Source organism: Polypterus senegalus, chromosome 4, assembly GCF_016835505.1.
Source record: "Polypterus senegalus isolate Bchr_013 chromosome 4, ASM1683550v1, whole genome shotgun sequence".
Lineage (NCBI taxonomy): Eukaryota > Metazoa > Chordata > Cladistia > Polypteriformes > Polypteridae > Polypterus > Polypterus senegalus.
Genome location: NC_053157.1, coordinates 99,210,971 through 99,227,467, shown reverse-complemented (window position 1 = coordinate 99,227,467; position 16,497 = coordinate 99,210,971). Strand labels below are relative to the sequence as shown.

At 40.1% G+C, this 16,497-nt stretch overlaps 1 protein-coding gene across 2 annotated transcripts in view; it reads left to right on the top strand.

Annotated features, from left to right (window-relative positions):
* Positions 1-16,497, top strand: part of hgsnat (heparan-alpha-glucosaminide N-acetyltransferase) — a 376,297-nt gene that overhangs the window by 294,300 nt on the left and 65,500 nt on the right. For both annotated transcript variants that reach the window (XM_039751089.1, XM_039751090.1), the window contains exon 13: positions 14,695-14,821. In XM_039751089.1, the coding sequence (XP_039607023.1) occupies positions 14,695-14,821 (127 nt within the window). The remainder of the gene's footprint in view (positions 1-14,694; positions 14,822-16,497) is intronic.

The window sequence follows — 16,497 nt, the reverse complement described above, 5'->3', positions numbered from 1 at the left end:
ATTGTTTTTTGATGGATTTATATGAAAAATGCAAGCAATGGTACCGAAAATGCAGTTGGATTTTTTCAGTTTGGCCACATACACTGTCAGCATGGCACTGCCAGACCTAAGCACTTTCGTGAAGAGTTGCTCATGTACTGGCGTCTATGGCTGCTGGTGGAAGCTGCCGTCACTCTTTACATAACTGATCTTTTCCTAAATAAGGAGTGGCATTGCACATGTATTTGTCAGCATGCCTATGCTGTTCAAACACAGGAAGCTCTGCAGTCTTCTTTGACTTTATGCTGTTTCAAGGTAAGTAAATAAATATAGGTAAACAACATTCAATGTGGTGTTTATATAAGTAACTATAAATGTTTTTCATATAAAGACCATCAAAAACCATAATTGCAAACAGAATTTTGCACGATCCCTTGGACGGCTCTGAAGGCCTTACTGTTTCGTTGAAGGACATGCATGTGGCAGATTCACTGGCAGGATGATGAATAACCATGTTGCTGCATCCAAACATTGACATCATTCTCCTTTACACCTGGTGCAGCTGCGTTGTTCTTTCGTGTGACTGGGCAGTTTTTGCCGGGAGAGCTTCTGTTCTCTTTCTCCGATGTAGAACCCTCATCATCATCTGCGATCACTTATGTTATAGCACTTCTTTATTTGAGACAATACTGAGACAATAAAACTGAATTAAAAATAAATGCTAACCTTTACAAGTACTGTCAATTTACACTGGTTTTTATAGACTCAAATCAGATGTATGTTTTTATTCTGTAACGGTAACAAAAAGAGCAGCTCACTACTCAAAAGTTTAGGAGGGCCCTGAAATGAACTGGCAACCTCATGATTATCAGTCAGCAGTCTCTGCTCCAGCCAAGCCATCATGTCGGCCTCATCCCCTAACACGATTTCTTTTTCTTCATTTATATCTATACTAATAAAAGGCAAAGCCCTCACTGACTGACTGACTGACTGACTCACTCACTCACTCACTCACTGACTGATCACTAATTCTCCAACTTCCCGTGTAGGTAGAAGGCTGAAATTTGGCAGGCTCATTCCTAACAGCTTACTTACAAAAGTTGGGCAAGTTTTGATTTCAAAATTCTACGCGTAATGGTCATAACTGGAAGCTATTTTTCTACATATACTGTAATGGAGTTGAGCTCGAAAGCCGTGGGGGGTGGAGTTTCGTGTGACATCATCACGCCTCCCACATAATCACGTGAACTGACTGTCAATGCAGTACGTAGAAAACCAGGAAGAGCTCCAAAAAGCGCTGAAGAAAACATGCATTATATAATTTAGAAGTCAGCAAAACAATAAGAAGCGAGCGAGTGACATATACAACCATATTCATGAGTGCTGCTACTTCGGAAACAAAGCACTATGTAAACCTAAACTTTAAATTAATTTCATAGACAGGCTGCCGCTGGCGTTTGTCATGCCCACGGGTAATGCGGGATACAAGTTTAATGAGAGGACGCAGGATATAAATGAGAGTTTTGATCACTTTGTAACTAAGTTAAAATTGCAGGTGAGGGGCTGTGCTTATGCAAATTCCGAGAGACTGTGTTTGTGGGGGATTGACAGTTAAGGAGGGTGGGGGAGGCACGTTATCATCTCCCCTCCCATTTATCTCATTTCGCTCTGAGCTGCGCTCTGCAGCTAACGCAGTGTTACGACTTTGTGACGCTGCCACCAGATACTCACAGAAAAATCCACATGTTAATACACACGCTGTGTCTAGAGTTTCTCCACACTGAATCCTCCAGGCACTACTTACAAAAGGTTGCATTGACAATCGTGTTATTTTTAAAATAGTTCCTTTTCTTAGCACAAGCACAGCTGAGAAGCTTCGATGTATGTGCTTCATAACCTGTTAAAAATCATGCATTTAATCACAAGTAAAGGGGAACTTCTGTCAATGCATGATTTCCTTGTACACCAATTACATTGATCAGCACTTCATGATTCATTTTAGCCTCACACCCCCTTATGAAATATGAGGTTAACACAGAAAAAAAGATGACCAATTGAAGCTTTATGAATAATCGATTCGCCATCAATAATTGTTTTGGTAAAGCCATACTCGGTGTAATCCTCCTTCCATGTTATAATTTTTCCGCCACTAGCCATGATTTAAATGAACGGTAAAAAAGTAAGAGCTAAGCGAGGGTGATTTATTCAGGCAGGCATGCGACAGCCAGAAATATCTTTGTTAGGAATGGAAGTTGAATTTAGTCTTTAAATTTCTATGGTAAAGAAAAAGTTATGCAATGATGACTACATTTAACTATATAAAGTCAAAACATGTATATATAAAGTCATTCGCGAATATATAAAGTCAAAACTTGATTATATAAAGTCACTGTCAGAATAAATAAAGTCAAAATTTTAATATATAAAGTCAGTACTTGTTTCTGAATATATAAAGTCAAAACTTGAATATATAAAGTCAGCGCTGCAATATATAAAGTCAAAACTTGAATATATAAAGTCAGCGCTGGAATATCCATCCATTTCCCAACACGTTGAATCCGATATACACTGCTCACAAAAATTAAAGGAACACTTTTTATTGGGCCTGGCATGAAATCAATTAAACCTGTCTGATAATTTTCTGGTTGGTTAAGCAGCTGAGGTCATTGTTAATCACTTTCAGCTGTATTGGTGTTCATGGACTTAACGACAGGTGCACTAAAGTGGCAACAATTAGAAAACCCTCAAAACAGGACTGGTTTTACATGTGGAGGTCATTTCAAGTTTCTCCCTCTTGATCTTTTTGGCTGGTTTTCCACTCGTGCTAGTTTTGGCTTGAGTAATCATCTCTACTGGCAGTATGAGGCGATTCCTTAACCCTACAGAAGTTGCACAGGTTGTCCAACTTCTCCAGGATGGCACATCCACACGTGCTGCAGCAAGAAGGTTTAATGTGTCTCCCAGCACAATCTCCAGAACATGGAGGAGATTTCAGGAGACTGGCTGTTATTCTCGGAGAGCTGGACAGGGCCGTAGAAGGTCCTCAACCCATCAGCAGGACCGATACCTGCTCCTTTGTGCAAGGCGGAACAGGCTGAGCACTGCTCGTGCCCTACAGAATGACCTCCAGAGGGCCACTGGTGTGAATGTCTCTACCCAAACAATCAGGAACAGACTTCATGAAGATGGCCTGAGGGCCCGACGTCCTGTAGTGGGCCCTGTGCTCACTGCCCAGCACCGTGGAGCTCGACTGGCATTTGCTCAAGAACACCAGAATTGGCAAGTCCGCCACTGGCCCTGTACTTTTACAGACGAGAGCAGGTTCACCCTGAGCAGCTGTGATAGACGGAAAGAGTCTGGAGAAGACAAGGAGAACGATATGCTGCCTGCAACGCGTTCAACATGACAGGTTTGGTGGTGGGTCAGTGATGGTCTGGGGAGGCATATCCATGGAGGGACGCACAGACATCTACTGCGTAGGAAATGGTGCTCTGACTGCCATAAGGTATCGAGATGAAATCCTTGAACCCATTGTCAGACCCTACGCTGGTGCAGTAGGTCCTGGTTTCCTCCTAATGCACGACAATGCCCGGCCTCATGTGGCAAGAGAATGCAGGCAGTACCTGGAGGATGAAGGAATTGAAACAATTGAATGGCCTTCACGATCCCCTGACTTAAACCCAATAGAACATCTGTGGGACATTATGTTTGGTCCATTAGCGCCGCCAGGTTGCTCCTCAGACTGTACAACAGCTCAGGGATGCCCTCATACAGATCTGGGAGGAAATGCCACAAGACACCATCCGTCGTCTCATTAGGAGCATGCCCGACGTTGTCAAGCATGCATACAAGCTCGTGGGGCCACACAAGATACTGAAAAGCATTTTGAGTAGCAGAAATTAAGTTTTTGAAAAATGGACTAGCCTGCCACATCTTCATTTCACTCTGATTTTAGGGTGTCTACACAATTGAGCCCTCTGTAGGCAGAAAACTTTTATTTCCATTAAAAGACTTGGCATCCTTTTGTTCCTAAGACATTGCCCTGTCGTTATTTGTATAGATATCCAACTTCATATTGAGATCTGATGTATCTAATGTGTTTCTTTAAAGTGTTCCTTTAATTTTTGTGAGCAGTATATATCTTTATATATTCACAAAATCAATTTATTTACCTGTTTGGCACCCCATAGTATATGTTTGTGTGTATATATGTACACATGTATGTGTGTATATATATATATATATATATATATATATATATATATATATATATATATATATATATATATATATATATATATGCCAGCAACACTCATGACAATGACAAAACAATTACATTGTCAATCATGTTACATTATTATTAAAATGTTTCCTTTTCTTTTTACTTCTCCGCTGCCAAGCACGGGTATTTTGATTGATATATATATATATATATATATATAGATATATAGGTATGACAACAACACTCACATCAAAGACTAAACAATTACATTAACAATCATGTTACGTTATTTTTTAAATTTTTTCTTTTCTTTTTCATAACTTCTTTAACACACTACTTGTCCGCTGCGAAGCGCGAGTATTCTTCTAGTTCTTGAATAAAAGTGCACTTGTTTTGTTGTACTTGTACCTTTTATCAAAGTATTTGATATTTGGACTTCAGTCTTCACACATTATACACTTCATGTCAAAATTTTGCCATTAGTACTATAACATGAAAAATGTTTCCATTTTAGTTATGTGATCAAATGTATTGCCTCGCATTTCCTGTCATTTTAAATTTACCCAGATTGTTGTAGACACTGAACACACATAAAATGCATGTGTTCCAAATAACTATATACTGTATTATTTACCCTATACAACTCCAGACACCTCATACGCAGATAAACAGATTTGAGCTGGGAGAACTTTTTGACTGACTTGAGCCTCAGAAGTGGGGGATAGGATGATAGGCTGTTTGCTGCTTGTGCTGATTGAATCATTTGCAAAACAAAAGACGCTAAAAGGAATTTAATGTGACCCTGGATTACAACTTTTTTTCGTAGGCTTCAGGGATTCTAGTGTTAACTGTTCAATAATATAACTGATGGATAACTATGTATTGAGTATTGAGAGAAAATGGCGTTATAAACCGTCGGTGCCTTCTGTGATCCTGGGAAATGTAAACTAACTACCAAATAAGATCGACGAACTGGCTGTGCTGGTGAAAAATGTCAGAACCTACAGAGAATGCAGCTTGCTGTGTTTTAGTGAAACGTGGTTAACGTCTATCATCCCAGATGCTAACGTGGAGCTACCCGGGTTTAGCACAGTTAGAGCGGAAAGAGTCGCAAGTACCTGTGGAAAGAAGAAAGGAGGAGGACTCGCTCTCTATGTCAATACAAAGTGGTGCAACTCAGGACATGTAAACGTTAAAATCTCCACTTGCTGCAGGGACATCGAACTGTTGGCCGTAAGTCTGCGCCCCTATTACTTGCCCAGAGAGTTTGGACACGTGATTGCTGTTATTGTTTACATCCCCCCTCAAGCGAACGCGGAGATGGCGAGTGACATCATCCATTCCGCAGTTGCTAAGTTACAAACGCAGCACCCTGAGGCACTTGTGCTAATCGCTGGAGACTTTAACCATGTAACGCTGGATAAAACATTACCTGCCTTCTCCCAGTATGTGGATTGTAACACTCGGGGAAACAGGACTATTGACCTACTATATGCAAACGTTAAAGCATACAGCGCCACCCCACTGCCTGCGCTTGGGAAAGCAGATCATAACCTGGTTCTGCTTCAGCCTCACTACAAACCAAGAGTGAAGGCGCTACCTACAACCACACGCTCATTCAGGAAGTGGTCCCTGAGGCAGAGCAGGCTCTGAGAGACTGCTTTGGAACTACAGACTGGGATATATTGCTGAGATCACATAGTGAGAACATTGAAGAGGCTGTTGAATGCACAACTGATTACATCAACTTCTGTATGGACATTGTAGTTCCAGTAAGAACAGTATGCTGCTATGCTAACAACAAGCCATGGATTACAAGTGACATCAAGGGCCTTTTGAACCAGAAGAAAAGGGCTTTTAAAGGTGGTGATAAGCATGAGCTGAAGTGCGTGCAGAAGGAACTCCGAGTCCAGCTCAGGGCGAAAGAGCAGTACAGGAGAAAGCTGGAGCAGAAGTTGCAGAACAACAGTATGAAGGAAGTGTGGGATGGGATGAAGATTATCACTGGCTGCAGCTTGAAGCGGGGTGCCACCATCGAGACAGACGTGGAGAGAGCAAACCAAATGAACAACTTCTTTAATAGGTTTGATCACAGTAACCCACTCTCACCTCGGAGTACTGCATCCTCCAACCATCCTTCTGCTGATACCAGCATAGGTGAGACATCCCCACCCACAATTACAGCAGCCCAGGTGAGCAGAGAGCTGAAAAGACTTTGTGCCAGCAAAGCAGCGGGTCCAGATGGTGTATCGCCACGATTGCTGAAGGCCTGTGCGTTGGAACTGGGGAGTCCTCTACAGCGCATCTTCAACCTGAGCCTGGAACAGGGAGAGTCCCAAGGCTTTGGAAAACATCTTGTATCACTCCTGTCCCAAAGGTATCACGTCCTAGTGAGCTGAATGACTTCCGGCCTGTTGCTCTGACGTCACATCTGATGAAGACCATGGAGCGGCTGCTGCTTCACCACCTGAGGCCACAGGTCCGCCACGCCTCGACCCTCTGCAGTTCGCATACCAGGAGAAGGTGGGAGCGGAGGATGCCATCATCTATATGCTCACGATCCCTCTCCCACCTGGACAGAGGCAGTGGTGCTGTAAGAATTATGTTTTGGACTTCTCTAGCGCCTTCAACACCATCCAACCTCTGCTCCTTAGGGATAAGCTGACTGAGATGGGAGTAGATTCACACCTTGTGGCATGGATTGTGGACTATCTTACAGACAGACCTCAATATGTGCGTCTTGGGAACTGCAGGTCTGACATTGTGTGCAGCAATACAGGGGCACCGCAGGGGACTGTACTTTCTCCGGTCCTGTTCAATCTATATACATCAGACTTCCAATATGACTCGAGTCCTGCCACGTGCAAAAGTTCGCTGATGACACTGCTATTGTGGGCTGCATCAGGAGTGGGCAGGAGGAGGAGTACAGAAAGTTAATCAAAGACTTTGTTAAATGGTGCGACTCAAACCACTTACACCTTAACACCAGCAAGACCAAGGAGCTGGTGGTGGATTTTAGGAGGCCCAGGCCCCTCATGGACCCTGTGATCATCAGAGGTGACTGTGTGCAGAGGGTGCAGACCTATAAATATCTGGGAGTGCAGCTGGATGACAAATTGGACTGGACTGCCAATACTGATGCTCTATGTAAGAAAGCTCAGAGCAGACTATACTTTCTGAGAAGGTTGGCATCCTTCAACATCTGCAGTAAGATGCTGCAGATGTTCTACCAGACGGTTGTGGCGAGTGCCCTCTTCTACGCGGTGGTGTGCTGGGGTGGCAGCATAAAGATGAAAGACGCCTCACGCCTGGACAAACTTGTTAAGAAGGCAGGCTCCATTGTAGGATTAAAGTTGGACAGTTTAACATCTGTGGCAGATCGACGGGCACTAAGCAAACTCCTGTCAATCATGAAGAATCCACTGCATCCACTTAACAGGATCGTCTCCAGGCAGAGGAGTAGCTTTTGTCACTGTCCTGTTCCACTGACAGACTGAGGAGATCGTTCCTACCCTACACTCTGCGACTCTTCAATTCCACCCGGGAGTAAATGCGAACATTAATTTTATTTTAATTCTTTTCATTTTTATTACTATTTAATTTAATATTGTTTCTTTGTATAAGTATACTGCTGCTGGATTATGTGAATTTCCCCTTGGGATTAATTATCTATCTATCTATCTATCTATCTATCTATCTATCTATCTATCTATCTATCTATCTATCTATCTATCTATCTATCTATCTATCTATCTATCTATCTATCTAAATAGTTGAAGTAAGATTCTGAGAAAAGTGTGGGCTATTTGTTAACTCAAGTGCCTTTTAATGCAATATTACATATTGGTTAAGACCAGAAAACATTCAGTGTCAAAGAGTTAAATAACAGAGGAAATCAGAAAGAGGCAACTTGCTTTTCACTGCACTGTATATGTAGATAAAGTACAGGTGTGGGAGGACTCTGGTAGCAGTGCTAAATTCTCAAAAAACAATAAATAATCTGCTGTGACAAGGAGTGATTTCACATTCAGTGTGTTTAATTTCACATACAAAATGGGGACAAGGAAGTGACTTGGTTATGGCAGAAACCTGGTTTATTAAAAATCTGTGTTTATATGGACATGTGTGCTTCTGGAATTCTCCCTTTCCTAAGTGCTCTGATGTCCTTAAACTACACAAAAAGAGTCCTTATCATTCGCCAGGAATCTCTGTCTCCTGAGCTGTGTTGAGAATATTACTTTTAAAAGTAACTTAGTTACATTATTCATTAATTACAAAAAATTAACAAAGTATGTTTTATAGTTACTTAAAATGTAATCCATCAGTGCTTTGCTTTTCATTCTTTTGTATGAAAAACTGTATATTTGACTGGCCAGCATTTGTTATAAAATTGTAAGCCCTTATATGAACCTTCATGAAACTGATCAAAAACATAACCAAATATAATTGTTTTATGCTTTATAAATATTTAGCTCTTATTATGTACCCATCTCTTTTTCACATTTCTGTCCTGAACCACATGGTATGGACACTTGCCGCTTTGATACCAGATTAGACAGTTTCAACTTATCCAAGGAAATAGCTGGATGAAAATTAAACCGGTGGTATAGTAATGCAGGTAGTTTTACTTAAATAAGTATTGCATTAGATTACTTGTTTCTTTAAAGTAATCGGGCCACTCCAACACAGCTCCTGAGATTTAGCTACTGAGCTTAGCTCATCAACATAACAATATCTGAAATATTGAGAGAGATTGTTTCAACCAAGTGAAGAGTAATGAGATTGCCCAAGCATTTGCCTCAAGAAATATATCAGCAGCCATACCACATGCACTTCAGAAGAGGTCATCCCCTGGAAGCTAAGCATATCTGGGCCCGGTCAGTACCATCTAGAAAAGATTTGGGTTGCTGCTGGGAGAGGTGTTGGTGAGGCTGGCAGGGGGCACTCACTGTGAGGTCTGAATATGGATTTCAGTGTCCCAGTGCAGTGATTGGGATACTGTGCTGTAAAAATAGCACAGTCCTTTGGATGAGATCTAAAACTGAGGTGCTGACTGTCTGTGGTCATAAAAGGTCCCTGGACATCTTTTGTAAAGAGCAGGGTGTACTCTGATGTCCAGGCAAATTTGCCCACCGCATTGTACACTTTAACGGTATTTACATACATTGCGGTAATAGCATATAGAAATTGCAACACTTTCAATACATGGTCCCATCCCCATTTAAGGCACCATAATTTTTGGGACAATTTGTGATTACTCAGTGTGTTTCATTGCTTCATTAGTACAGGCATAAGATACCTAGACATGCTTCTACCTACAAAAAAGTGTAGTTGCCATTGTTCAGCATGAGGAATCATGCCAGTGAAAGTCAAAAAAGCCATTATGGGGCTGAAAAACAGAAATAAAACCATTTGAGACATCGGTAAAACCTTAGGATTAACTAAATTAATTGGCTGGAATATCATTAAGTTGAAAGAATGCACTGGTGAGCCTGGTAATCGCAAAGGTGCTGGTAGGCCAAGGAAGACCTCCACTGCTGATGACAGTAAAATCCTCGCTATTGTAAAAAAAAAAGCACAAAACGACTGTCCGACAGATCAGAAACAGGAAGTAGATGTGAATGCTTCAAGAGATTACTAATTGCTGAAGACATCATTAACAGAAATACAGAGGCCACACAACAAGATGCAAACCACTAGTTATCTGCAAGAACAGGATGGGCAGATTAAAGTTAGCGAAAAAGTTATTTAAAGAACCTGCAGAATGCTGGAAAAAGATTTTGTAGACAAATTAAACACTGATTTATGTGTATCAGAGTGATGTAAGGCCACCCCAGGTACTGGCACACTTATCTTCCTTGATGATGTAACTGCTGATGTTAGTTGTACAATGAATTCTGAGGTGTATAGAAACATCTGCTCAAGTTTCAGTAAATGCCCCCAAACTCATTGGACAGTGTTTCATCCTAGAACAAGGTAATGGTCCCAAAATTCGTGCTAATTCAACACAGGTGTTGTTTATAGCTAAAAAATGGAAAGTTCTTGAATGGCCAAACCAGTCACCCAATTTAAATCCAATTAAACATGGCTTCCGTATGCTGAAAAGAAAACTTAAGGGGACAAACCTCTGAAACAAGCAATAGCTAAAGATGGCTTCATTAGGGGCTTACCACAATATCATAAGAGAAGATGCACAGAACCTGGTGATATCCATGAATCACAGACTTCAAACAGCCATTGCATGCAAGGGATATGCAACAAAGTGTTACATTCAACTGCTTTAATATACCTACCATTGCTATGTCCCAAACACTATTGTGCCCTGTAAACCAATTATAAAAAATGTAGTAATTTGTACATGGTATAACTGAAATTTATCCAAATACTCTTAAATTAAAGTCTTCAATTAGCACTTCAATCATGTCTGAATTGTTTGAATTGTAATTTTAAACTGTGGAGCAGAGGGGTAAATAAAGGAAAAATGTGATTTGTCCCAAACAATGTGCCACTTACCAAGTAACCTTACATTTTACCTTCCAGCAAGTAAGGAAACAATGACTGTAGTGATAACATCACAGTAATGTAATTAACCTGCAAACATAGTAGTTGACAGTATAACGTAGTCCCCAAAAATAAGTAAATGAATACTGTAAAAAAAAAAAAATGCAATAAAATTTAATGGGCAGTGAAACCTGAAACACTCGAAGACATTCTCCTTTCCCAATTAAATCCAACTATTTTTAGCCATAAACGAAATGTAGTTTTGCAGTGTAGTTTGTATATTACTAAATATTTTTGTTTTATTATAACTATCATATTTGAATATGTGTACTGTTAATCTAAAGTGAACGCTTTACCCCATACCACAAACTAAAGCACAAATATTTTATTCAGTTAATATACACTTCTAACCTCAGTTTATCATTGCCAATATTGTCCTTCCCTTAAAGATCTGTATAGAACTCTCAGACTTTTTACGTGTGAATGAAAAATCATGTAATTGAGCTATCTGGTCAAATGAAGTATATAGCATGTCTAAAAACATTTCCACCTTATTATTCATATTTTTTTTTAAATACACATGCATGGTCAGGGCTCACAAAATCGCTAGCCTGAGGTCCCGGGGCTATTGTGTCTTCCAGTCGGGCTACCAAAATCTATCTCAGCCCTGCCTGTCGGGCTATCATAGGAAGGAAAAATATATGTCAGTGCTTTTGCATTCTTTCACAAATGTAGCTGGGTAATTATGTCATTTTCGGGTATCGATGAGCCACTGTCAATATGTAAAATATTGAAATCGCGTTTGAATTCGTGCTTGTTTTTTACTTTCACTTTGCGATCGCGCGAACTGTGTATAGAGAGCGGCAGTACTGATTGGTCAGTGACAGAATAATTGCGCACCAATTCCTCTGACATCGTCTTATCACTCATTAGCTTACTATTCAAACGTGACAAGTGAAATCTCCCGCAGCAAGCGTAAACATGTGATAGAGGTTGATTGCACAGAGAATTTAAAAAATCGCTGACTGTTATGTGTGTGTGTGTGCGTGTGTGTGTGTGTGTGTGTGTGTAAAAATAGATGGATTTGCGCAGGTATTTTAGTTCTACTGAGCCAAATAAGACAGGTCAGGGTGAAGAAGGAACAGCTGAAGAAAAGCCTACCACAAAGCGGAAAAGTTATGACAAATCAGACTATTAGGCAAAAAGAAAGCGCAGCTTTTTGGTTTCATGGACAAAAGAATTTCTGTGGCTGGAATACGACAAGATAAATAACAATGTTCTGCCGGGTGTGTCGGGAGTTTCCCTCGATTTCTGACTCAACAAGCGCCTTTATTACTGGGACCAGTAATTTTAGGAAAGACCCCATCAGAACCCATGAGAAATCTCTGCATCCTAAGAAATGCATTGGTGTTCAGTCTGCAGCATCTTTCCCAGAACAAACACCAACTGCAAAAAACATACTAAAAATAAACCAAGCACAACAAGAAGTCCTGAAAAAGTTGTTTAGAACAGTGTACTATGTTGCAAAGAGTGAACTACCATAGGCAAAATTTAGCAGTCTTTGCAAACTTCAAAAAGCAAATGGCCTAGATCTTGGTTCCACTTACTCAATTACCATGCTTGCAGAGAGTTTATTGGAGCAATAGCACAAACTTCAAGAGACCAGATCGAAAAGGAAATTCAAGAAAGCAGGTTCTTATCCATTCTTGCAGATGGCAGTACAGACACTGGTATAATAGAACAGGAGTTGGTTCGTGTCAAGTATGTGAGGGATAATGGTGACATATCCACACACATGATCAAATGTCAGCCAGTCAAGAGTGCAAATGCTGCAGGTATTTTAGAGGCTATTGATGAAGCAGTGAACACCATTGGGTATCAGAGAAAACACATGGAAAAAGAATGTAGTGTGTGCAAATTTTAATGGTGCTGCAGTGATGATGGGTGAGAAAACAGGAGTAGCTGGGAGACTGAATAGGACATAGGATACCCCGCATCATAACAATCCACTGTGTGGCACACAAATTAGAGCTAGCTGTGCTGGATAGCGTGAAAAGCTGTGAGTACCTGGTGAAATTTGAAGATACACTGAAAACCATCTTTAAGATGCACTACTGTTCCCCAAAGAAGCGAAGAGAACTGACAGAAATAAGTGACGTGCTAAATGAGAAACTGGCACATTTCAGTGGCCTGAAGAGCACACGGTGGCTTCTAAGCCGGCTGAGATGTCTGAAGGCTGTGGAAAAAATTACACTCTCACTGTTGTTCATATGGAGAACATGGCAGGAGGAAGTGATGTCAAATCCGAGGATGCAGCCAAGGCTAAGGGGGTGGTGCAGGAGATGAAGACTGAGAAATTTGTTCGCTTCCTGCATTTCATGTTGGACTACAGTACCATTTTATCCAAGTGATGTACTGATTTTCAGCATGATAACCTAAACATGACACAAACAAATTGGTTAGTTGAGAGCACCACATCACGCTTACTCAGCCTAAAAACAAAACCAGGAGAATACCAGAAAACCTTGGACACAAAGATCACAGCGAACAAGGATGGTAGTAGCATTTCCTACTGTGGAACTCGGCTCACAAAAAGTCAGCGACCTGCTAGAAGAGATGAGGGCACAGATAAAGACACCTTTGGTGCAGAGATTCAGAAGATTATTGACAACACAGTCAAGTACATGGACAGCAGATTTAAAAATCTGCGTGAAAAGCCTCTCTCTTGTTTCAAGGATTTTGACCATTCCACTCTTCCCTACCCCAAGGAAGAGCTGGGGATCATCTTGTCACACATTTTGCCAGTTTGCTAAATGAGGAAGAGAAAGAGAAAATTCCACAAGAATAGAAGGATCTAAAAATGTGGCCTGCAGGGCACCGGGGTAGCAAGGTAGATTGCTTGTTCTCCTCTCTGAGAATGCAGAACACCTCTCTCATATCTTGTTGCTGGTGAAATTAATGCTGACACTTAGTCCATCAAAAGCCATCTGTGAGAGAAGATTTTCTTGCATGAACTGAGTGAAGACAACACATCGTACCTCTCTACACCCTGAAACATTGAATGACTGCATGCAACTCTCCATTAATGGGGAAACAGTTGAATCTTTTTGCCCTGACAAGTCAATTCGTTTCTGGATGTTTTCTGGAAAAGGTTCAAGACACCTGGGTCATTAAATCCCGACAAGAAGAAAGAGCAGTGAAATGGAGTCCGATGCACAGGAAGAGAAAGCTGATGAAGGAGATGCTATGCCCTCAACGTCGAGTGGCATTTTCTCATCCGTGACTTCAGTGGAAATTTCAAATTCAGAATCTGACACGGACTGATTCATGTTCTACACAGTCCTTACAAGTTCATAGAAATTTCTGTTCAATTAGAGCCAAATATTTGAGTTGATGATTGTAATTTTTATACAGTTGTTGTAATTTGTGTTTTAACAATTTTTTGATTGATGTTTTGTTTCCTTTACACTATTATACATTAAAAACAATCTCTTTTTTATTCGGGCTACTTAAATTTATTTTGGACTACCAAAAACTGAAGAGTGCCTGCCCGAAGCGCTACCAGGGATTTTGAAATTTTGCGAGCCCTGATGGTGGTATAAAGATGTCTTCTTTAACTCAACAGAACAGCAACTTTGTCAAATTGACTTATTCAGTTGGCTGTCACCTATAGGGTTATACGCTATTTTATTATTTTGCATTGAATTTATTTTTACTTAGATTCATTTCTAGGATAAGTGTACATTCACTGGATTTCACAGTCTTCAAATATGAAACCATTCATTTATTTTTGATGTTCTTGTAGTCTTTGCAGATTTTCATTCATTGATTTGCTATGCAAGACTTTGGTTGTCAATTTGAAAAACAATTTTGTAACTATATATGTCATATTATGTACTATAATGTGTAAAGTCTTCCTTAGGCTGTTTTATTCTTCTCCTAATTTTTTAATTATTCTTCTATATTTTGAATTTTAATTTGTTTGTTTTTAGAGGTTACCTTGGCCCTGGAGGAATAGGGGATTTTGGGCAGTACCCTAACTGTACTGGAGGAGCAGCTGGATATATTGACCGTTGGTTTCTAGGAGAGAATCATATTTATCAGAACCCCAGTTCTCATGTAAGAACACTATATATTTCATTCTTCCTTGACTAAGAGCAAGCTTTAGCATATTAGGATTGAAATATAAAATGACCACATACTAGGCATATCTGTTTATGAGATGCTCCCTCATTTGCATTCAGAGCAACCTGAGTTTGTTGTCTCAGTAATTCAGCCAGATGCTAAACATATGACATAGAGGTGATGCTCTGTGCAAGTACAATGTGATCTGTTTCTGTTATGTTAGTGTATTTTAGATCTGTACTCTAGATTACTTTTTTCCAATTTATCATTGAGATGCTGAATTAGAATAAGTTCTGGTGATGGTTCAAATTCATTTAATTGTTTCTCATGTCATTCAATGGGCCATGTTATGAAAGCCTCTACAGAGACTAGGACAATGCTGTTATTAGTAATTGCAGAGTGTTCAAATATTCTGTGGTATTCAACTGTTGCCTTACTAATTTCTAGAAGCCCAGTATTTACTACATACAATATTTACTAAAATATTACAGTGTCCATTGTTGTTAGCTCCTAGCTGGATAAATCCATGGTCTTATTATATATTTGCCACCTACTGTACCTATTCCCTCATTAACATAAATTATTAGTGCAGGGGGAAAATAATTCAATGGAATCAAATTAGGGCTGCCTTGATTAATCAAAGTAATTTAAAAATTTACAAAAACGTTTAGTCGATCTGTATTTGCCTAATTGACTAATCATCGCTGCTCCTCTCCAAAATTGCAAGCTGGCAAGCTACAACTCACTGTACTGTTACTGAGTTGGATAATCATGGAGGAAGCTGTACTACATTCAACAGAAGAAGGTTCCTCCAAATACTAGGCCAAATTCTCCTCCATGTTGGGAGTATTTCCCCTATAAATCTCAGAAAGTAGTTGGTTTGACATTGTGTAAAAAAGAGATTGTTTTCCACAACAGCACTAGCTCAGTGCATGAACACTTGAAGAGGTAACATGCTGGAAGTATTCCACAGGGCAGGACAACAGTAATGTAAGTAACCCACTTACACTTCGTTAGCTGTTCGACAGTAGTTCTTTTGGTGTTGGGAAACAGGTTAAGAAATTCACACTAGTGAACAAGTGTTGGGATGAAGGTTAGAGTCAGTATATTTTTTCAAAAAGCACAGTAAACTGCTGGCTAAGTGCATTTGTCAGGTGCCCCCATTATTACTTGCACGTGCACTGTAATAAAATCATTTTTTTGTACATGGGCTAACTAAATACAATAGACTAGTCTGTTAAATGTACTTGTTAGCTTTATCTTGGGCAGAGTTGCCTTATTATCCTTTGCCAGATGTTTATGCCAGATCTGACAACTTGGATTTCTTTAACTGTGATCTAGTGGATCTGAAAGAAAAACTACCTATCAGCAATTGTACAAGTTGTGCAGCACTGGCATCCTATATAAACACAGCTCAGCTTTATAAAGTAATTTTTAGGTATGTTCTGCATTAAGTTGTAAATCATTCACATTCAATAAATGATCAGGCTGACTCCACACTAAAGAGAGTTTGCATCATAGCAACATGCAGCTGTCTGCATGCTGTGGAGCTGCTATTGTTTTTTTTTTTTTAAGAGACCGTGTCTCCTGCAGTTTAGAATGCCAAATGAGCAGACTGTACAACTCAGTTAAGTCCTGGTTTTAACATTAAAAATGTATGACAAGCACCT